The sequence below is a fragment of the Stegodyphus dumicola genome, chromosome 8 (assembly GCF_044657685.1).
Source record: "Stegodyphus dumicola isolate Sdum_Otavi_A_Nest chromosome 8, ASM4465768v1".
In the NCBI taxonomy this organism is placed as follows: Eukaryota; Metazoa; Arthropoda; class Arachnida; order Araneae; family Eresidae; genus Stegodyphus; species Stegodyphus dumicola.
The window spans coordinates 106502166-106526911 of record NC_140775.1 but is presented as its reverse complement, the minus strand read 5'-3'; the positions used below and the strand labels follow the sequence as shown (position 1 = coordinate 106526911).

Sequence of the window (24746 nt, the reverse complement as noted above, 5' to 3'; positions counted from 1 at the left end):
GAGGCTAAACGTAATATAGTTAAGATCTTTCATTGCTTAGGTTTGAACTGCAGACCATTCAGTGATTTTGGAAGTAAAGAAGTTTATGTTATATTAGGCCCATCTCTAATCCCATGTGTAATAAAGGCTGGATGTAAACTTCTACTATTTGAAACGTCTACGAATAAAAAAATGATGCATTTTAACACCTTTGTCAGTTTCAATTTGATTTCTTTACATCGGATTTCGACCACTGCCATCTTCCGGATAATTAAATTTTTGTAGAAACTATCTTAGGATGTTTCAGATATTGTTTTGTTAAGTTTCCTAAAGGTGAGAAATAAGAAGATGCATCTCTTAAAAATTCTGATCGGCTTTCAGTCTGTAATGTTACTGAATTTTCAGATGGGTGTGAGAAAAGTGGAGACTTAGAACATACGTATACAACCAAAGCTTTTCTTTTACTAGAAAAGGAAACTCTCCAACAGTGGAAAATCTGTTAGAGGAACATTTGTTAAAAAATTAGATTCTTGAATTTGTGCTTTTTCTATATCTTTGTCAGCAATAAATTGTAAGGCTAAAATAACTGTAGTCTTAATTTACTTGAATGATCTTTAATTATGATTTGGAGAGATCGGTTATTCAGGCACCTTTGGCTATGAAACCAGCGACTAAGAATAGCATATGGTCAAAAGAGACACGAATTAAAAGACACAAAGTCTTTTAAAGTCTATAAATTATACTCGGAATGACTATAACTTTTGTAGGACTCTTCTAGAATGGAGTTATTTGCCTTTTCATTGCATCTCATCGAAGTACTCATCCAATAGAATACTGAGAACCTCAGTATTACTCAGTATCCTAGTGGCAAAATACTTAAGAAAACAACAGTTAAATCTTATGCTACAACTAAAAATGGAATATTAATGACAGTTTATCTTAAGTACCTCGGGCGAAAAGTGCAGTGAAGTATAGTTGGCTGTAATTGGGAACTTCTAGTTATTGATTTTTGAATTCGCTTCAAACCAATTTCCTTATTTAAACTAATTAAAAATTCTTTAAATTTTATGGTGCGAATATTGTTTATTTTTATTCCCAAATATTATCGATAAATTTCTGAATATAACTGATTCCTAATTTATTCTGACATTCTTCCAAAAATCTTAGCTTTGAGCAGGAGTATAATGTCACAAGAAGATTTAGTAGAAGAATGAGATGAGCTATTGTATCCTGTTAAGGAGGCAGCTGCAATATAAGAAGAAGGTTTAAGAGAAAAAAGATTTAAATAACTTTTCAGTATCCTGTAGTTGTTGATGGCGTTGTTCTTAAGAAATGAACTAAGAATGGTTTGAAGATACTGACCTTTAATTTTCGATGATGCTTGCTATTAAGCTGATCTTTTATATTATCAATTAAACACAAACTAATGTCGAAAAATCAATGAACATTAATTATTTTGTAATTATTTTGTCTAAACACAAAATAATGTCGATGAAGAGTCTAGGTAATTTTTCGGGGGTCTTGGAACAGATTAAGAGGTAATGGAAATTGAGGGAGACTAAGAGCTTTCGATATAATTCATTTGTAATGATAATTACCTAGGTAGCTGTAAAAAATTTACGTTTTCAATGAAGGCAATAGTATTTTAAAAATACAAAATTAAATAATAACTTAATGCTGTATTTCTTTTAAGATCACTGTATTGTAACTTCGTTTCAATGTCATCAGGTTTGCTAGGAAATCCGTTATACAGTAAATGAAACTATATTTAAATGAAGTCGTTGTAGTACGTATTGTGATTTATCTTACTTGTGTGCCAGTAACATCAGAGCAAGCCCACGAAATTCATGTGCAAGATCTCGCCTGTCGTTGGCAAGAGTCTTTAGCACCACACAGGTGACAGTATAACTTTGCTCAGTTCCGCCGTTTCTTCCACCCGTCACGTCAAAAATATATTTTAATATATAGTTCGACGTATATTAGCAGGTACTGGTACAAGTACTTTATTCTTTTCTGTCACCTCCCCATGTATCACATTCATTCACTAATATAAGCAGGATTTTTCCCCCTTTTACTTTCCTCCTCCGCTTAACTGTTTGTCAACTTTCTTTCTTCTCCAATCTCACACTCACACAATCCGACTCGCATTAACCCATTAATGATATACCGTATTTATTCGAAGATAAGTCTCATTCAATTCTGAGTTCCTCCTTACAATTTAAGATAAATTTTAGAAAATAAAAAGGTAGGTGAATTTCTGACAACAAATATTCACCTAGGTTTTTATTCTGATTGTGATTCTGTTTAGAATGAAAGGTAATTTACGTAGTTAAATACAGTATTTACTATCGTTAGTAAGAAACATTGGAAACATTTGGTGGTACATAGTCAGTTATTTGTTTTCAGGCATCAAGCGGCTAGTGTAAAAGATTCATACCTAGATTAAAATCACTCAGCTAGACGTAGCTATTATAATTAGAGGTAGTTATGCAGTTTATAAGTACGGTAATTACCTTTCTTGTTTATTTAGTATTGAAACAGAATATTCTATGCCAATGAGATAATTTAACTCCTTCTCCTAATTCACCAATTTCCTTTATCAAAATACCGACTTAAAAGATTCTAATAAACTTTAGAGCAATAATAAAGCAAAAAAGAAGAGACCGTCTTTTAGGGTAAATACGGTATTCTGTGTTAAGCATTTTTCGGACATTATAAAATAATATAAGCAATAAAAACTAATGAAAAGTAGGTATTTTAACATGAATGGATGAAGACACTGTTATATAAATGGGCCTCTTATGTAAAAGTGCTTTGTGGAATTATTAGAATATGCACTCAGTTAGAATAGCTGGTATTTAATAGATTTTATACGAATTCCAATTAAATGCTTGCTATCGCAATTTGTTCACATACAAATTATGTGATATTCTCTTAATTAGAAAATTAGAAATGTTCTGGTTTTGCTAAAGATAATATCTGGCATGTTCCTAATTTAATTTTCACACTCAGAAAATGAAGTACATAATAATTAAATAGAATAATAATTTTGTCCTTATATTTTCTATAAAACATTTCTGCATTATTATCATTGAAATCTTGTTGTCTTGGACCTCAAGTCGCTGTTCGTTCCGAGTTTCAAACCTCAAGTCGCTGAAAGGGTGCTAATTATATGTCTTCTATCTCAGACTGTCGAAGAATATAGATCTATCTATAATATTTGAATCCTCACTATAGAGTGATTTTGATTGACGTAATTTCTTATCCCTTGTAAAAATGTTCAATACTGAGTTTGATGCGATGTGTGTTTATTAATTTTATAACCCTGTTCATCTCTTTAACAGAAATATTTGAATCCCAGCTTGCAAATGTAGTACATCATACGTACAATGTATAAAGAGCCATTGGAAATGAAGACCTTCATATCGATCTTTCTCATATACAACAAAATACTTCTGAAATAGGGAGTCACATAAAAGGAAAATTTTATCTAGTTATTATTCAAATTCAGGTTTACAAGTTTCTTCTAAAAAGATAAAAATTGTGTAAGCAAAAATTCAATGAGGAATGATGCGGGAATCCGTTTATTCATTTACATATCAATTCATCTAAACGTAAGCGCATTGCTTATTGTAGGTTTCAATATATAAGCATTAAAGGTAGTGAAAATTTATTGGTAATGAAAATGTAATATTTCATCATACAAACGCACCTTCGTCCTCCAAAAAGTAGCATATAGAACCTAAAATGAGCATAATTGGTATATTATGCTTTCATAACTTAAATTCAATTCTTGATGCTTGTCAGAAAAACAAAGTTGTGGCATTTTATTTAACTCCCAATTATGGTCTTATTTTCGAGCTTCCCTTCATGTCTCGTTTCATCACGTTCTCAGTCAGTCCAGAGGTTTATGCACATCTTTATGGTAATAGCGAATTCTAAATTGAGACGACGAATCGTAAAAGCCATGACTTATAGTAAAGACTTTTGCTGTTCCTATTGCTTCCGGCTTGCTAGCCGAAGCTTGTGTTTGATTAAAAGCAACAGGTGGAGAATATATGCGACTCTTGGAAAGTATAAAGCTTAATGAAATTCGACGCAATTCTATTTGGAGTTTGTGTAAGAGCATTGTTGTTGTAATCACTTGAATTTTTATACGTTCTGGCTAATAGCTGTAAGTCAAGGAAACTGCGATTTTATATTTGTATAATTTAGTTTAATTCGCAGGTGGAGAGAAATTAAAGTTAGGTAAATATTTTGTATTTTGCCCGTGTATTGCTTCCGTAGTCATTTTAGATTAAGAGCTATAAATGGCCACCACAATAAAAGTAATATTTTAGGGCGAACCGTTAGTAGAGGTACTAGTAGCTAGAAAGTAGCTAGAAAGGTCTCCCATATAGTTATAAAGTAAACAGACATATAGTTATAAAGTACTAAGGCTAAAGTACATATGTTGCATGATATAATCTGTGTGTGAGGTTCATGAAATAATTTTCAAACTGCGTTGAAAACAATTATTTCTGTATTAAAATTCCTGGAAAATGAAATAGGGACATACTACCTATAGTTTCTCTATCAGAAATGTTTGAGTTTGTATGTATTTAATAGTCTCAAAAAACTTTGAAATACGTATTTTTTTTAAAATGTTTATCAATCAGTTAACATTAAGAATCACAGGAATTAGAACATCAGGAAAACAATTTTCAGCAGTTGGGATTAGTTATCCTATTATTTGTTACCCCTCTCAATTTCGTAAACGCCTGCTGCACCACGAAGGCACGCTAAGAAGGCGGGAGGAATACCTTATAAGTTGATAATTTTTCCCTTATTTAGCGGCAGAAACTGAAAGAATATTTTCAGCAATGACAACAACTACAAATGAAGTAAGAAATTAGTTACAAACTCCCTAGGTGGGTGAGTGGACTTCAGCTGAGAAATGAAAGATAAATACATTCATCAAATTGATTTTACTATTTTCCAACAGTTATTCAATCGAATAAAATATCTTAAAAATGTAAATGTGCAGTATTTTTTTTTTTTTTTTTTTTTTTTTTTTGCAAGTAGCACCAACTGTATGCAGATATAAGTAGAATATTAACTAACCAAAAATCTCATGTTAACTTATTCTAAATTCTACAATGAAACTAAAGTTTATTAGTAAATTAATATGTATATTAAGAGTTTAAAACTGGGGCTTTCGTTATAACCGCAGCTTAAGATCTCACAAGTGAGCACAACAAGAAATTTTTGACATATATATATATAGATAGTAGGATATGCTATACTTACAGCTTTGGATTCCATCCGAAAGCAAGACTCAATATCCTGGTATAACGTTTGGTCATTTTTTTCTGTTTAAATACGCAAGAATTAGTACTGTGCAAAAGTTTATTATAAAAAAATGTTTTAAGACATTTTATAACGTGCAACGTAATACTCATTTATGAAATTGCAATATCTTCGTTTAATACTATATATAATTTAAATCAATCAATCAATCAATACATGTATTGCCGGGCTATCGCTAATATGTGCGATGTTGCCGGCTCATTGATAATTCTGCAGTATGGGCACATGACGTAATAGTCAGATGGGTAAGAGGAGGTCCTGAAGGTTTTATTTTATATATATATATATATACATAACTTAAAGCCTGAAGATATCTATACAATTTAAAACCTGAAGGCCTGAGTCTGTTAAATTACCTAGAAACCCTTTATTCGCAAGTCGGAAACTTTCGTCAAGAAAGGAACCATCAAAAGTTTACCTCAACACCAAGGTGCATGAAAATCAGATTTAACTTGAAATTCGCAGCCTTCATGCTATGGCATTTTTATGTTGTAATATCACTATGCACGTAAGATTTTATTTTACTACTTTTATTAATAAAGCAAAGGAAAATCTTACTTGTATAGCGACGCTCTGGCTTAAATGTGCTAGCGCTTATATGAAGGTTGCTACTTTAAATTTAAAAAGCGATCTTCATAAGGGACGCATGTCAGCATTTTATTGCCACTGTTTGATAAGTAAGCCACTGTTTGATAAGGCAAAAATACCTTCGCGAAAATATCCTGGCATAAAAGTGAAAGAACAGTTTTTATTAATTAACAGAAAAGAATTTTCGCAAATATGCAGGGCATTATTATGCACTTTCATTTATGTAATCAGAATAGAAAACCAAATCGTATTTGATTGACGGTGTCCCGATATTATGGCACATATGAAGTGCAAAATTAAGCGATATTCTGTTCAAGTTGCTTTTTAACGTAACATACGAGCAACGTTCGATGGAACACGTGTATAAATTTAAAGGTTGAACAGATAAAAATTAAAAAATATTAGTTAGTTTGACAAGCAAAAGTACGAGCTACAATTATTTCGTTTCGTAAAAATAGCATTTAAAGATTTTTGGTTATTTACCTTCTTTATTTTTTTCCTTATAATTTATAACAAGTAAAAATATTTACCACAGATCATCTTTTTCCAAACATTTTCATATCCGTCAGTTTTATTATGGTCTTCTCCAAGAGTTTTGTTATTGTCATGTTTGTGGCTTTTGTTATCGTGATCCGCTGTGATAAAACTAGTTAAGCATAATGCCAAAACTATTGCCCAGGTCACCATTTCAAATGCAACGATAAGCTGAAATAATAACAATAATCATCTAATATACATTTGATAAATTAAAATAACAGTATTTCTTCCTAGGAAATCCCGCATGACTAATTTCATATGGATGAAATAATCAGTTTTGAATGCAGATTTAAACTCAGTTCAAAAAGAGATCAAACGGTTATTCATCATCCTACATTTCTTTATGTAGAGAAATATGGCTTTTTTTACATATATCAAGTTGAAAAATAAAACGTTATTTTAAAAAACGTTATTATTCTGAAACAAATGAATTGATTCAAAAGATATGCAGTACACATACAAAAGAAGGACTCGGGTGAGGGTTAATGTTTTTTCTTTTTATAGATCTTTATTCAAATTTATATGCGTAACAGGTAATTAATTTTATGTGAAGTAAGCATATTTTATAATATCATTCGAACATTAAACTCTTATTTCCAAAATTATTTACAAATCGCGTAATATATTAAAAGTTCTATATGAATTTAAAAAAAATTTGCATGACACGATGAATCAATATGACAGCGCAAATTTAATGCAGAACATTAAATTCTTGCTATGCAAGCATTTGTGTAAAGATGTCCCAAATATGAAGCAGCAGATCTCCCAGACACAGAATATTTCCAGTCCAAGAAACTGTAGAATTCTTGCGATAAGCCGTCATGCTATTAACACGCTTCGAGAAATTTTGCGCGAAAAGTTCTACTTTTGGACAAAACGGTTTTAATTATGTAAGGTTCTAAGAAGAGACCATTGTAAAAACAATTCGAAACTGATAACACTTACAGAATAGTACGAATTACCTGCATTGCACTATAAGTAGATGAAAGACATACAGCTTTCTCATAAAATGAAAAGCGTTCAAAGCGTTTGAAAGCGTTCAACAATAGTATTAAAAAAATTACAACTTGCTTTCTCCTGTACCACTTGTAACTTTTTCTAAACTTTGATTTTAGTTTTCAGTTTTCTAAGGAATAATTAGTTTTTATAAAATGATTCTGAAGGTTGAGTTACACTTAGTGTGAATTAATTCTAAAGATAAAATCCATTATTGTAAAAAAATGAATCTCTGAATATTTAGTGCAATATTAATCTATTAAAATTTAATCTAAATTATTTTGTATTTCTAAGACATCATAAAAACGTAAATTTCAAATTTCTCAGACATTTCATAATATTTAACCAATTTTTATGATTTGGATTTTTACTTAACTTCTTCTTAAGGCGTGGGGTTTGAATGTTTTAGTTGCAGAGCGTTTAATACCGACTCTTATAGCTTTACTTTCAAACTCCCAGCTTTGCCAGTTTGCTAGCTTACATCAAATCACGGCAGCTTAGTTAAACCAAATTTATGTATTCTCCGCCTGCATAAATTTATTTTATAAATTCAATTTTATGTTATTTACTACCCGCAAGTAGTGGAAGTTTGACTGTATAAATGGGGCCTTCTGTTTGAATTCAAGTTTAATTAAAACCTTCACATAACTTTGTCGTATTTGCGTGAAGAGCTTATTAGACTAATAGGAGCCAATAGGGCTGAATTAGCGTTTCATCTGTAGATTAAAAAATTAATATTATTTCAATCCCAATGTAATTTTATCTTTAAACAGCTAATTTTTGTAACATTTATTTGTTTATTTACCGAAAATTTCCAGATTAAAATTCTACGTAGAACACATTATCCATATTATCCTTAAATACATCCGCCCTTATTTTTATCAAAGCTTTCTTTATTTATACATTCGATTTTATTTGAAGAAGAAAATTCATAGAATGATGAAATGCATAGTGTCAGTAGTCTTTATTGTCGATACATATTGCTGACCAATAACCGATAATCACATATTTCTTACAACGATATGTCTTTAAAAGAAAAGCAGAAAATTCCCGTTATCTACTACGTTTTTATATTAAAATGCTATTTAAACATTTTCCACTTAACAAAATAAGGTCTTTACAGAACAATCTATGATAAAAATTCCTTCCTTTGATCAAGTAAATAGTATTGCTAAAATGATTCTATGAATTCGAGTCTAACTGTTTGATAAGGAGTCATTAGGTTGATAGAGTTACTCTTAACAGCTTTCATTTGTATACTAGTCATATTATATATATTGAAAAATTTTGAGATTAAAAATACCACATGTTCACACTTCCTCTTTTGAAAAAATTTAATTATCTTTTCACCCAACAGAGTCAAATTTATATTACTATCGAATTAAATTTTAATTATTATTTAGATCCCTTTTGCGTTGTTACTTATATTAATTTGCAATTATAATGAATTGTTACTTATATTTGCAGACAGATTGAGAAATGTAGACAAGAACCGAATCTGTTTATAACCTTTATAAGGTATTTCTCCCTCGTTCATAGCATGCCTTCGTGGTGTAATGGTCAGCACATTCGGAGCGCATTCTAGAGGTCCGTGGTTCGAGTCCGGGCAAGGGCTTGCTCATTTTTCATATCTTCTGCTTTAAAAAAATCCTAATGATTAAAATTTGATGTTCAGTTTCACATTAAATTCTATTCATAAAAATCTTCACAAATTCTGATTGTAAATACAATGCATGTTCACAATGCCAGTGGGATGAGGCACTGAAGTAAGAAAAACGCTGTTGCCTTAATAAATAGAACTAAAGAAAAAAGAAATTAAATAGGCTAATATTTTAAAAGAACTGTGAAAATAGTTGACATGACTTGTTTAAAGCGGTGAACAGATAAAACTCTTATTTGATTTCTTCAAATTTTGGATGCACAAATATTTTAGGCATTTGTGAATTTCATTGGGAATACCCAATAGAATTTTTAAAAAGGAGATGCAATGAAATTGTTAAATACATAAAATATCCAAGTCCTCTCTCTAGTGTTTAAGCTATTACAGCTTTACATAATAAATAATATACCGTTTCTCATTTTTAACCAGACTAGTAAATAAACATACATTTGAAATATAAAATAATATTAACATATTTATTAATACATTTCATTTTAATCCTCGAAAGCTATATAATTTGAAACATTTCGCGCATGGAATTTACACCTTAATTAATTACTCAAATTCAGTAAAAAATAAATCTTTTCTTTAATCTCTCTTATTTAAAGCAAATAAACTACATTTTTTTTCCTGACTAAATACAATTATAAGTTAGGAGATGAAGTGCATGTTGTTTAAAAGCTTTTGTTTTTTAGAATAAAATTTTTCAGTATTGATGAATTATAAAGATTTAGAAAAAACTCTCAGTTAACTAAGATTAAACATGAAATAAAGGCAAAATAATTCATGTAATCCACAAGCATGTAATTCATACATACAATATTTTTGCTTTCGAATTACCTAAAAAAGCCTTTGAATAAAGTAATAGCCATATCAAAATATTTTCCATACGTCCTCTTGAAATAATTTTTTAAATAATAACAAATAAGACAAGTAGAAATGATAATTTACTAGTTTTTTGCTTCAGTGTTTAGTTTAACTTAAAAATTAAAATATCTCTCTTATTTAAAACACTGTTATTTAGAAATAACATATCTTAATTAATTAATAAAAACAAATTGTACATTCAAACGAATTAAAATGAATTCATTATATTCTATAACCAGATATTTGTAACTATCTGAGTTAAAGAAGAATAAGCCTTATTTTTCTTCTCATTAAGTGGAGAAAAATAAAATTTCCTTGAAAATGCTGAAAAATGTAATCGTGAAAAACTGAAAATCTCCTATTCATTTTTGTTATTAAAAGTTCTTTTAGTTTATCAGTATTTAATATAGAGATTTAGGAAGGATACTGAAGCAGTACAAAGGTATCTTTAACAGTAAATAAAGATAGTTTTTCCTATTTTCTTATTTTTTACTTTGCATTATGAGATACAAAGAATTAAATTTTTAAATAAAAATAATTTAATCTCACCCAGAATTCTTGAACGAAATTTAGGAACGAATTTCAGTGATATCAGTTTTCTCTAAGTGCTTTTAAATGGAGAGGTAAGTAAAGAATCCTTTCATGTTATTGAATGATGATGAAGGAAGTTGCCCCCTGCTAATCCTTTCTATTTTAGAGAATTGTAACAAATAAAAAAATGTCAGCCCTCTTCACATTTGATGCAGACATCATGAATGAGAACCGTAGTATTGTTTCTTCTTTCCTTCATTGAAATGTTGTCGAGTAAAATAACAGGATGCTATAGTTTCATCGTAGCTGAAACGCGGTTCTTTCTTTGGCCATAAATTCAAAACAATCAGCATTTCGTTTGTGTAACAAGTTTTTCACTAGCAGTGTCAACAGAAAACAGGTGTAAAATAGTAACGTTTTATTCAGCTGGAGCTGAAAACGTGCTTATTTCAACAATGAATGTATTTTTATGTGGGGAGGGGGATAATCACTATAGGTGAATTTTTATTTAACTATTTGATTTTTGAAATTAGTAATGCAATAACTTATCTAAATCGCAAATACTTTCAAGCTCATTTATTTGAGTTCTAGAGTTCGGCATCAAAATGTTTCAATGAGCAAACATATTTTTCATTTTCGGATGTTGCCTTAGATTTCTCCTGAAGACAACTTATTGTATGAGTTATTTAATAGTGAACGAATGTTTGAGAAAGTTGCAATTATTCAAAACCCCTTTTAATATTAGAATATGGATCTTACTGACTCATACGTATTGATATTTTAAACTTTCGTGATAGTTTTATTCACCATTTATAGATCGAATGATTACACTTAAAGCGGCATGCTGATTAAAATAGAAAGGTATGTATTATGCATGTTCGTTAGAAGCAATAATTTATGTCTCTTATAAATCCAAAGACATCATTCTTATTTCGTAAAAAATAGAGTTTTATCAGATCTTATTTAAAGTAAATCAACAGTTTTGTTTTTACATCTCTATATCATTCAGTTCTCTGAAAAATTCTAAGAAAGGCCGATTATATTGAGGATCAAATATTGTGTCTTATGTAATTTCATTAGCTATATTTTCATATATATGCTTCATGCATGTATGTGAAATCACATATATGCTTCACGCATGTAAGAGAAAATGCGGTCTTTAATGATAATTCATATACTCTTGAAACCAGGCAGCTGTATGTTTTTGCTATTTTCTCAATCATGTATTTTCAGATTCATTTTCGGTGATTCACCCTGTAATAAAAGAGACAGAGGTACCTCCTTTGATGTGAACAAGAAAAATTGTTACACAAAAGCCATATCTAGATTATTTTTTTTTTAAATGAACCACAAGTCAAACCTTTAATGTGCTTTATACGAAACAAGGATTTTTTTGATCGTGTGTGTTGGAACGGTACCGAAAATATTCATCGCTTTCCACTACAAACTTTTTATTGTATTGAGGTAAAAAAAGCGTGCATTTAGTTTTTTTTTTTTTTTTTTTTTTTTTTTTTTTTTTTTTTAGTCCAAAGGGATTTGAATCCCGAAGGACTATTAGTTTCGTTTTGGCATTTTGCGTCGGACTCATAAATGTCGGTTCACTTTTCAAACTGTTGCCACAAAATGTTAGAGTCCTGCATTATATTTGAAGAAATTAAATAATGAAAAATCTGCATAAATGTATGTATATTTCTCGTATTGTGATAAAACAACGGTACATAGAGTCATCGAATTTTGAATAACGTAATCCTTTAACGAATATGAGCATGTGAAGACCAAATTTGAAATTTGAAATTTGTTTTATGATCGATTTCCTATTTTTTAAAACTTTGACGAATTTTTGATTAACAAACTCAAGGATTTCAAAGCGAGCAATGGCAACGTTGTGCAGAAAAAACATTTTTATCTCCAGCGCGTGAGTCTCTGTATCGGAGATTCTAAAGATATGCTCGTTTTAAAACTATTTTGCGATATTGCTGTTGCACTAGATCTTATGGTTTAAGTGCGAGGAACATGATATTTAATAAAGAAAGGTAACACACAAAATGTTAAAAAACGCCCCTTTGGACGTAATTTAAAATCTGAAACATTTCAGATTTTTTTTTTTCTTTTTTTTTTTTCCCCAATTTGTGGAAATTTGTATGGCTATCTATGGGTTAACTTTTTTTAACTTTAAACATTTGAAAAATTAGAAATATCTGTTGTAGAGATACACAATATATACCTGTTTAAATTTACGTAGAATAAAACTTCAAGCATATAAAAAAGTCGGAGCGCATGCGATTGTATCAGAATATTAACATAATTTTAAGGAAAAACAGAAGCGCGTGTATAAATAATATATAGAATAAATACAAGTAATTCCCTTAAATTTCACTTTTCTAATTTTGATTTAAAATTTGTTATTGACAGCGACCCCATTCTGTTAGTTTTAGTTACATGCGAAAATATTATTCAAAAAACTTTTAATGCATTTCATTAAATGCATTAAAACTGCGTAACTAAAAGAAAGTTTATAAAAGCAGTTCCCGATTATCCGGGGTGAGATTTAACGGATTGAGAAATAGAACTCTTTCTAAAAAAAGCTAACTTTGCTTATTGCGAAATAATGAAAACAATTACTGTTTACAAATCAGCATAAAACAAAACTATTTACATAAAGTACAAAAGGAAAAAGGAAAAAAAATATGAAATAAAAAGCAATGATAACAAATTATGCCTACCACACAAGCTTTGCCACAAAGCAAAAAGTTCCAAAGTTCTAACGCCCTTTTTTATGCGAGTTTGAAAAATTTAGAATTAAACAATATTTGCAATTTATGTTGTAAATGACTTTCTTTAATGCCAGATACAGCTTAATTTCTTCAATTCTAATGATATTTATTCTTTCGTTATGTACTGTGTATTCTTTTTGTTTTGAAAATTTAAGTGCTCAAATGAACGCATTCTTTCTGCTTGATAATACAGGTAAATTGTTTACAGCATTATAATTTTAATAATATGGATTATTCATCTTTCCTGTGTTTCATGTAACTGTTCTCGCATTTGTCGTGATTCTGAATAAAGTCGCCATCGATATTAATTTTGTTAATAGGGAAATGATTGTATAAATATTTCTATTTGAATTTATATATTTACATATTTGTTGTTCTTTCTAGAACAATAGGGGAATTCTCGCCGCTAAGAAAATAATTTTGCAGTGTCAAGACGGGGTCTGAGATTGATGAACTCAAATCATACAAGACACTAAAGGCAAAAAAAAAATAGTTAAGATAGGATTAAAGGGATAAAAAAAACTGACTAAAAATATTTCACTTCCAGGCTTTATGCAAATGCATTGAAATCAATTAGTGCAGTGATATAAAATAGTGCAGTGAAATGTTTCTTCAGATAAATTTATCAAATGTACTAATGATAATTTATATATTAATAAACTTATAAAATAATACCCATTTAATAAATGCAATAAGCTTATTTTTATTTCTTATTGATGTATAAATTTTTCGGTTCTCAGTTTTATTTATTATATGGAATGTATCTCTATTTGAAAAAAAAATGGAGGAACACTCACTCAAAAGGAATATTAAATAATAAAGCTGGACTTGCTTGTGCTAAAATTTCTACCTCTGCGCAATTTTTCAATTAGAGACGACGTTTACTTATTTCATACAAAAAATTATTAGACTTGAACAGATAGTCAACTCCCGATTTACCGGGGTAATTCACCGACGACGCTAAATATCTAGGCACTAAGAAAGGATTAGCAGGCGTTAACTTCCTTCATCTAAAAATATCTTTATATTTAAATATCCTTACTAACTGGTTTATGATCACGAATTTTTCTATGCTTATTTCGATATCTTTCGTACCCATATTTATTTAAGCTTTTACTTATTGTTCAAGATATTCAAATATTTTAAGTACTATAAAAATAATATACCTTTTTCGTCATTGACATATAATCGTAATATATACTGCGCGCTGTATTACAGATAAATAAATATCTGTTTTTAGCTGATTTTTTCCCATATTGCGGAAATAATGTATAATTAAAATGAGCTTTTTTAATACTAATCGAAATATCTTTTTTTATATTTAGAAACGTAACATTTTTTTTTATTTTTGAAGTCCCCAAGTAGAATATTTTTGAACTTCGAATTAAATATAATTTTTAAGCTTTTTGTCTTAAAAAAAATCATAATAGTTGGTCATTTTATACTCATACTGAGTTTATATAATTAGTTAAAATTTCTTAAAATTCTGACAAGCTGTTCCAGAAAAATCATGCGCGCGAGCGAGAAAATTAGACTTTTGAAAAATTTTAGATATAATTGCCTCCAAATCTTGTAAATGCACGTCATTTTTTAATATTAATAAAAGATATGAAATACATTTATATGTAAGTACCCATGATTATATATTTAAATTGTCTTCTAAACATAATCATCATAATTTTAATTGAGATAATGAAAAGTGATGAGCACAAACTTTCATAGGATTTCAAACTTATTTGTACTTCTAAAAGTTCATATAACAGAAGCAAAATAATTGGCTGTTTTATGCAGATACAGTGATTATGCAATTAGTCAAAATACTTCGAAATTACAATCTGTCATTTAGAGAAATCATGCACGCAAGCGGGAAAATCATATCTTATGAAATCGTAATTCAAGAATGAAATTACCTTTACATTAAGCATTTTATTTTCTTAAAATTAATATATATGCAGTTAGATATGCTAACAAGTTAACTTTTCTAACACATGTAATTACATGTTTGTATAAAACTTTATTTTATGCATAATTCAGGGGACTTAATATGAGGAATTTGAGGAAATGCAAATAAACCATCTAACTCTTTAACTAGCAAAGCTAAGTTGTTTTTTTTTTCATAGCTTTATTTCTAAAGGAAATTTTTACATGGAATTTATTTTAAAATACTTGCAATAAATCGCGTTTTATAAAAGAATAATGTTTAAAAAAATCTTAGGTTTATTTAAAAGTACCTGACACCTTAAATCCATGTTCAAAAGAAAAAGTATGCACAGTGAATAAAGCAAAAATAAGCATCATTATTTAGATGCTTCCTTTAAAGGGAAATTGACACGTATGTACATATCAATTAATATTCATATGGCTCGCCAGTTGCCGAGCAGTAAATTCGCTGAATGGTGGTGGTTCGATCCAAATTCAAATCCCAGTGAGCTGGCTGGCTGCATGGGGCTGGTTACGTGTTTTCTCATGTGTCACTGTACACGAGCCTCTTAAAAGCTCTCCCGCGAAGGTACCAATTTCCTCAGGCAGAGAACCCACAAAATAAAAAAAAATACTTTTCTGAATATAAATTAAAGTAGTGTTACTAAAAATCTAATCTATTCCAACCAGCATGCCAAAGAACGTGCTCTGCTCACCAAACTATTTTATGATCATGGCATGAATTGTTATGCGAAGAGGCCAAAACCGAGATTAAGAATGATGAAGAAATTTGAAGAGTTCGAAGATATGGGCGTGGTTCCAGGAAAGAAATGGTGGCCTGCTTAAGTAGCTGTTTCTTTGGCTGACAGAGATTTCTGGTTCTCAACATATTTAGTCACAAGTTCTCGAGCAGAAGCATGTGAATAGTGCATTCCTTGATCTATGGTGAAATTTATACATTTAAAAATAAAATTAAAAATTAAAAAATAAATAATAAAATTTATACATCAATAAGAAATAAAAATAAGCTTATTGCATTTATTAAATGGGTATTATTTTATAAGTTTATTAATGCATAAATTATCATTAGTACATTTGATAAATTTATCTGAAGAAACATTTCACTGCACTATTATCATAAATGATAATTTTTCAGCGGTCCTGTTAAAACACGCATGGTTAAGCAGTTGAACCAACAAAATGCCAAAAAGCGTGCGTTCATTGCTTACTGATTTCTCAAGAGAACGTATGCGGGAAAAATGTGACCCTAGACCATTCTGTGGACAGATGAGGTACATTTTAAGGAGAAAGAGAAGAAAATTTTCTGAATTAATCATATATAAGGTATCTTAGGTCTGGGGCTTTTGACTGCGTCCTTCCTGTATGAATGTTAAGTGCAGATTTACTGCCCGATTTTATTCTAGAACCATATTTATTTAAGGAGGTAACGCTTAAAGGTTTTGTAAGGCATTACATTACAAGTGAACGTTATTGTTTACAGCATAGAAACGAGGACCTTTAGAGACAATAAATCATGTGCAAGATGCAGCTTTACCTCATGTTGATCGACAAATAAAGGAATTGTTTCGTGTGAACTTTGGAAATTCTTCTATGATTTAAGTTTACCAGAAATTTGATCTTCTCTCTCTTTAGAATTAAATCCATGGAATTTTTGGTTATGAACATCTTGCTTACCAAGAAAAGCATTCTGCCTAAAAAAGCAATATAATAGAAGCTGAAAGCCAATATAATGGGGCATGTCACTCATTTTCTTCAAGAATATATTCATGCTCTAAATGATAGCGCTGTTAGATATTTTCACTATATCATAGATATAAAGAACGACCGCATTAAGTACATTGCTGTAAACGCAGTTCGTCTTTGTTTTGCCTTAAAATTCTGTGTTTTGTAGTGAAATATAGTAGTTTCTGTTTCAAATATTTTTTTAAAAGAACAACATAGTGGCAAATATTTGAGCTATTTTTATTTCTTCTCATATCACGTTCCGTTTGTCTAAATAATTCTATTCTAATTTCTTCCAATTTCCATTAATCTATATTTATTAGAAGGCACCGCATAAATTCTCAACAGGGAAAATTGAATTAGAATCATCCTGTACTTCTTAATATTGACTTAATAAAATATATTGTGCAACCCAAAGAGCTAGCACACATATTAAATTAGCCATCATTTGCACAGAAGTTAGCTTGTATCTTCATTTATATTAATTTCTTCGAGCTGTTTTCATACTAGCTGAAATAATTGCCAGTGATTAAAAGGCTTCATCAAATGAAGTTTTCTTCAAAAAAGCTGGGCATTTTTTTTTATGTTTTATAACAAAAAATTCAGTAAAATTATTATGTGAAGATTCCTAATTATGGAAAAGACAATTAATAAATTTGTAAATTATTCATTATTTGAAAAATTTTAAAGCAGTTCTTCAGTCCATGTTAAATTACGTAACAAGCAGATGCGAATTCTTTCAAACTTTGTAGATGGAATATTTACCCGTTTATGTGACATAAACATCTTTTTTTGTGTGTGTCTGGCATTGGACAAATGAAAGAATGAAGCCCACTTCCGAAACTCGTTTGATTGCATAAATAGGGATTCAAACAAGAACACAGATGTCTATTTCATATACTCATTTATACCTCCAGCTGCATTCGAGGAATACAAGCCCACTTCTTTTAAATAATACAAGGCTCTGTGTCTATTGTATTAGAAGGAAAAGAGGGATCAGGCAAAATTCTAGTTTTATTTCAGTTTCGTGGACAAATTATAACGTAATAAGAACATGGTAACGAATTTATATTCTACAACTTTCTAAGCTCCTTTTTTTGAACACATACATATTCGGCACTTTAAAAATACGAAATCTTATTAAATTTACATAAAACAATCGCATTTGAAATAAAGAGCGGTTACCATTTTATGCATTTTTTAATGATTTCGGTAAAACTTTTAAAATGATGCTAGAACGAATTCTAACTTTGATTGAAACTGAATATTAAAAAGTCCTCAAATCTATCGAACCTCTCGAATACTAAATTTCTCAAATTCTGCGTATAATAAGAAGATAGAAAAAATAAAAGAAAGGCTCGATTAGTATTAAAATATTTTAATTAAAGGAATGAAAAATAAACTTAATAATACAGTTTTTAAAATAGACTTGTATTTAATTAAGGAGACACACTGAAATTCAGCAAGCGAAACTCATAATTATTAGACTAGGGATTCGAAAGAAAAATAAATTGCTTATGTAAGATTCGTAGAATTCTAGAATTCTAGGATTCAGTGTGACATCTCTGCCTTTAAAATATATGTATTTACTACCCTGATCTGAAAAACTTTTGGAGAATATTAAATTTAAGTCTCTTTCAAAGGCAGTGGGCTAAGTTTGTTTTCTTATTCAAGTAAGAAACATTTTAACAAACCACCAGTGTTATAAACTCATTATCCCGTGATTAAAAAATGCCAGTTTTTGGCCTTTTGAATAAGGAATTTGATTCTGTAGGATTATGTTGATTCCTGTGTTATCATCGGGAATCATTTCTTCTTCTTCTTTTTGCTTTTATTTTGCTTATGAACACTTGCAAAAGGATTGTGGTTTAAAGACGAAAATAAGTTATTTCTCGACTAAAATGTGACCATCGTAGTTATCGATTCCACGTCATGAGTCCTTCATTTATCTTCAGTGTGACATCTCTGCCTTTAAAATATATGTATTTACTACCCTGATCTGAAAAACTTTTGGAGAATATTAAATTTAAGTCTCTTTCAAAGGCAGTGGGCTAAGTTTGTTTTCTTATTCAAGTAAGAAACATTTTAACAAACCACCAGTGTTATAAACTCATTATCCCGTGATTAAAAAAAAATGCCAGTTTTTGGCCTTTTGAATAAGGAATTTGATTCTGTAGGATTATGTTGATTCCTGTGTTATCATCGGGAATCATTTCTTCTTCTTCTTTTTGCTTTTATTTTGCTTATGAACACTTGCAAAAGGATTGTGGTTTAAAGACGAAAATAAGTTATTTCTCGACTAAAATGTGACCATCGTAGTTATCGATTCCACGTCATGAGTCCTTCATTTATCTTCCTGATTATAACACTAATATGCGTATCATAATAACATAAAAATGCTTTTAAATTACACTGATTTAATCAAATGGACTAAAAAATTTTAAAAACTAATTTCTTAGATGTTACATTATTCTAGTCAGACTTGTAAAGAGAATCTTAATCAGTGTTTGTGTTACTGGCAGTGTATGAAAGCATGTATTGCATAGAATGGTTAGGCAATCTATAGAACACCAAAAAATAGGACGTTAAAGTATGAAACGATTAACATTTCTCACATATCCTAGACATTCTATTCAATGCCGAAATATAGACAACGAAAGTATAGATTACTCCTTTTAATAATGTTTCTGATGACACATGGCAAGGCGCGTGACTTTCGACGCTTACCTCGGGTCTTCCTTTGCATTTTAGACTTTGTCTGAAAGTGACGAAATATGCTACTTTGAAATGATTCAGCAAAGACTAGCCCGTGTTGTGTCACATGAAAACGGAAGAGCAAGAAGTGTTGTCCGAGGAGGAAATCCTATTATGTTGATATAAGAAGAAGATTCTACGAATATCTAAAATGCAAACCAATGCTGAAAAAACATTGTTTTCCTAAGTGAAATAATCGCTTAGCAGATTAGTGAGGAAACGGCCAAGGTGGCCAAGATATTTAGCGGTTATTGGCTGCTGAATCGCTATTGTATGATGTCAGCGGAAAACAAAATAAGTTGATTTATGCCTATTGATTAAAAAACGCATTAGTGGTCTCGAATTCTACTTCAGTTCTTTTCAATAAAAGCCTTTCATGACTCTTTTTCATTACTTTGCTTAAATAGCATTTGTCATTCGATAAAAAGAATTCATGCTTTCCCTAAAACTCCAAACACTTTTATGTATTGCTTAGAAATTCTATAGGATGCTTGTTTTTCATACGTTGCCGGTAACATACAGGCCTACGAAGGAAATATTTTAAACGAAATATAGTATCCACTAGTACGAAGTTTTAAATATACAGTTTTCTTAAAGTTGCATTCTTGAATTGAAATTATTTTACCATGTATATGATGGACAATTTATTGAACATTTGAGTGATAGAAAGGAATTTTAAACTCGAAATATATAAACTTTAATTCTTAAAATCTTAAGATATTTATAAATTTAAACTCTTACATATAAGAATTACAATTTTGAGAGTTTCTTGCTTTTATTATGTTTCAATAAACACTTTTAATCAACAAAAAGTGAGAAGAAAATGATTCGAAGTTATTTGTATCACCAAAAAAATATTGATGCAGGAAACCAGGTCAACAATAGTATGCATGTCGACGGATAAAAATGAATGTAATAATAATTAGATATAATTCATAAATATATCCAGCTTTTGTGAATATTTGTTTTATTATTATAACTAATAAAATATAACTCTAACATCATGCATTACATACTTGATATAGAATCATTTGAATTAACTTTTATACAGTATTATGGTTATTTCTTTGAAGAGTTGCTATACATTTCATTACTCTTGCCACCACAAATTTTAACAGTAAAGTTATATTTTAGAGACTTCGAATAAGAATACCGTTTTATACGACTAAATTTTATGATGAATTTCCAACACAGATAGATAATGTTTCTGTTTCAAGAAAAGAAATTTGGTGACTTTTGCGCTGCTAATTTTCAATTAGAAGGTCAGAATTTTACACTGGCTACACTTTCTTTAACAGGACTTTCTATTAATGCTAATGTTGTACGTCAGAGGCCAACTTGTCTGTTTTTCCATCCCGAAATATAGTACTGTCTGTCAGAGGTCAACTCCGACATATAGTACCTGTAGTCACTCTGACTTAAGTTATCTTGTTCATCACCTTTGCTTAAAAATTTCAACTGAGATATTGGCAGGTAGTTTAAAGGAAGAGAAGTGCAAAATCTTCGTCAGAAGCGGTAATTCCTTGAAAAATTTTAAAAGGAGACATTGCTAAAACACTTTTTTAAAGAAATTAGAAACGCGGTATAGTTTCTGAGTCCTGAATACGGTTCAGAAACCATACGAAGACAATGGATATAAAAGAAGAGTTTTTCCTTTTTAAAAAAAAATTTCTCGAACTTAAAATAAAGATAATATTGGTTATGAGCACTAATGAGTGATTCTGCATAATAAAGTGCACTGAGGAAGGCAAAATATGATGCATGGATTTTAAAAATATTATAATGACTTTTTAAGTAATCAAAAAGCAGAAAACTTTCAGGATATATACATAATATAAATAGGTTAGATAGTAGAGATCAAATATGAACAAAATATAAAATTCGGAAAGAGATAATATCCATACAAAGATGAAATATAAACAAAATTCGGTACTTACGTATTGACGCAACTACCTTGGGGAAATTGGCGATTTTTTACAAATGAAAAAATGTAAAATTTACTTAGCTAGTGCAAGCTGATAGTCGGCAGACATTATTATCGTCAAAAAGAAAACATACTTTAGCAATTTTAAATACGCGTTTTAATAATTAAGTAAGAATTATACGATACTTTAAAATATTTAGAAAATAAAACGCTTATATTTTTATCGAAACCGTTCCGTAATTTTTTTTGTCTGTTTTTCTCCCTGTGTACCTAGCTGTCTATTTTTGCTTAAACAATATCAGAGAACTGCACAAACCCCGCATCGCGCACAACTTCGGCATTGCTAACAAGGTATCTGTGAAACGCATCTCTTCATTATTCCTTTTAGTGATTTTGCGGCAAAATACTGTATTCTTGCAGAAAATTTGTAGCGGTTTTCTTCCATTGTTCGCAAATTCTACAAGCAAATGTTTTAAAATTGAGTTGAAGGCAAAAAAAATATTATCATTTGTCTATAAAAAACGTTCGAACTTAAAGTATAACAAAAAGAACGCACACGAAAATGATGATGTTGCTTGACTGAAGGATAGTTTTCATGGATCAAGGAAGGAATCATTTACGGCGTACTTAGGCAAGAAGCCTTTACATCCAGTATGGTTGCCCAAAGAATGTTTATGCGCGTATTTTGGCACATTCTCATTATTTGATGATTTCTACACGAGTGGCTGCGATACTAGTAAGTACCTCAAACTCGACTGCAGTTACATTCTAAAGAAGTTACCGTTAAATTGCATCATATATTATACAAATATAGTGTTATTTTTATTCCAAAATAAAATATTTATTATTTAAAAGTAATTCCCATTAGGAAAATCTGCAACCAAGTCTGCATTCAGCTCAAGAAATATCGCAAAGCATTTGTATTTGAAACTTCTGTAGCAAAACGTGAACTGAATTTTGTTATCCTATGTAATAATTTGTTTTCGTATCACAGGTAAACATAATTATAATGTCGAAGAAAAAGTTAAGTTCATAATTTTCTATTTATAAGAAAAATTTGTTACAAAAGCTTAAACCTTTCCTATTTAATTTTAATTAATTTAAATTTTAATTTATTTAATTATAATTAATTTAAATTTTAATTAATTTAATTTTAATTAGTTTCCTGTTTAATCTTAGACCACTGTGTATAGGAGGCTGAGTAGTGGTTTCAGTCAGAATTATGAAAATAATATTTATCTAAAGAGAGCCCCAAAATGCTGATAATGATCTTGAAATCAATATTTGGGTTATAATTTTAAAACTTTGTTGGAAGTTTGAGTAAAAATTAAACATTTTCCCCTTTTTATTGTCGTTGCACAGCTCTTAAAATCTTGTGCCAAAATTATTACATTTTAACTGCCTATTTTAGGCTACACTTAGTGTTAAGGAGAGCGACTGAAACCCTAAATCTGATAACTTTTAAAACGTGATAAAAAACAATAATAAAATTTCATTTCTGCTTATTAATTGTGATTTAAAATTGAGAGAAAAAATCATTTTCCGTAAACGACTGAAGCATTGCTAACTTGCGAGAAAATACAAGTGGCTGAAGTAAATAAAAGTTATAATTTTGTCTAATCAAATAGGTACATGAAAATAGCTTAGCTCTACCAAGAGAAATTCAAAGAAGGCTCGATTTACAAAACTGGAGGTCCGGGACAAAATCTGTTTGGGAGCCGTTCCATCTAAATTTTCAACATAGTAGATACGACTGTTGCAAATTATATTTTATATAAAGAAGATTTCATGTTAAGTATTTCGTGAAATAACTTTAGAATTCAAAATTAATAGTTAAACGATTTTTTTTTTTTTTTTTTTTTTTTTTTTTGTGTGTGTGTGTATAATTTATTTTCATTTTCGTATTTTCAGTTTAGTAGCCTTTTGTATATAGTATAAACTTGATCAACTGAAACAGAAACTCCCAAACCCGAAATAACTTTTAAAAAGAAAACAGTCGAAAGAATACTTATTGCTTTAAAACTTAATTGAGTTATACATATATGAATAAATTAATGCAGTTAAGCTATTTATCATTTCAATGATCAAGTACATGAATCAAAAGTAGAATTAAAAATTTCAACTCTTCTCAGATATGGAAGAACTGTGTTTATATAGTGATCATCTTAAGAATAAACTTTGGGATTGTTTAAAAATCCCTACCATCTTACTAATTACAAATCATAGTTTAATAATCTATAATTTTAAAGTAACTGAAAAAGGGAATCTGGAGTCCACCTAGAAAGTAGAGAACATGCTACATATTCCATTTGCGCCTGCGGAAATCAAGCCTTGAATTCAAATACATCCCTTATTTATTAACAAGCAAGAACTCACGGTCAACGGAGCCAGGAGTTTCATTAATTCATGTTTGAAAAGTTGATCTAATTGTTAAAGAAAAGTTAATTAGTTCTTATTCTAAAACTTTTTGCAAGCTGGTAGCAAAGCAACTTTATCGTAAACGTGGCCGTAAATGATAAAGTTTTGTTTTCAAACTAATACGCATTATCTTTAAGCAAGTCGGTAATCAGGTATATACAATACTACATCTGCGTCTACTGTAACCCTTTTAAAAAATTTAAGTTTTGAAGTAGATCTGCTGCGCCAGACTGAATTCTTTTATATTACTTCGAAAGAAAATCACTCTGGTCATTTAAATATTTTCTGATAGAAACTTAGTAGAATGTTTTCCTTCACAATACACTCGAATTTTCTTTAGAAGTATACTTGAAGAAGAAGACCTTAATTTGATAGTTCTAACAAGAAAACATATTTCGTTCTTGCTTATGTGATCCATATGATGACGTACGAATGAAGATAAAACCCCATTTGAATAGATCTTAGCCAGCGCCACTGCTTATTAGTCACCTCTAAATTAAATATATTGCTCTTATCTCTCACGACAGTGTTTTTGTTTTTAAAGTAAATGTTTTGTTTTAAAAGTGACAGTAAAATATTTTTTAAATGCGAAATTCCATTTTAGTTCTTTGTTAACTAATCTAACAGATATATTTCTTACGTTTAGAAAAATCATCCCACCATGTTTTACCAGGATATAAGGAAAAGTTATAATTATAATTACACT

At 29.7% G+C, this 24746-nt stretch overlaps 1 protein-coding gene across 3 annotated transcripts in view; it reads right to left on the bottom strand.

The window, feature by feature from the left end:
- LOC118190497 (uncharacterized) overlaps nt 1–10683 on the bottom strand; it is a 32818-nt gene extending 22135 nt beyond the window's left edge. The window contains exons 1-3 of one of the 3 annotated variants that reach the window (XM_035361215.2): nt 10526–10683; nt 6447–6621; nt 5269–5330 (exon numbers count right to left, since the gene is read on the bottom strand). In XM_035361215.2, the coding sequence (XP_035217106.1) occupies nt 5269–5330; nt 6447–6603 (219 nt within the window). In that variant the 5' untranslated portion in view covers nt 6604–6621; nt 10526–10683. The remainder of the gene's footprint in view (nt 1–5268; nt 5331–6446; nt 6622–10525) is intronic. The other 2 variants (XM_035361214.2, XM_035361216.2) reach the window with 2 other exon arrangements.
- Between the last annotated feature and the right edge of the window lie 14063 nt (nt 10684–24746).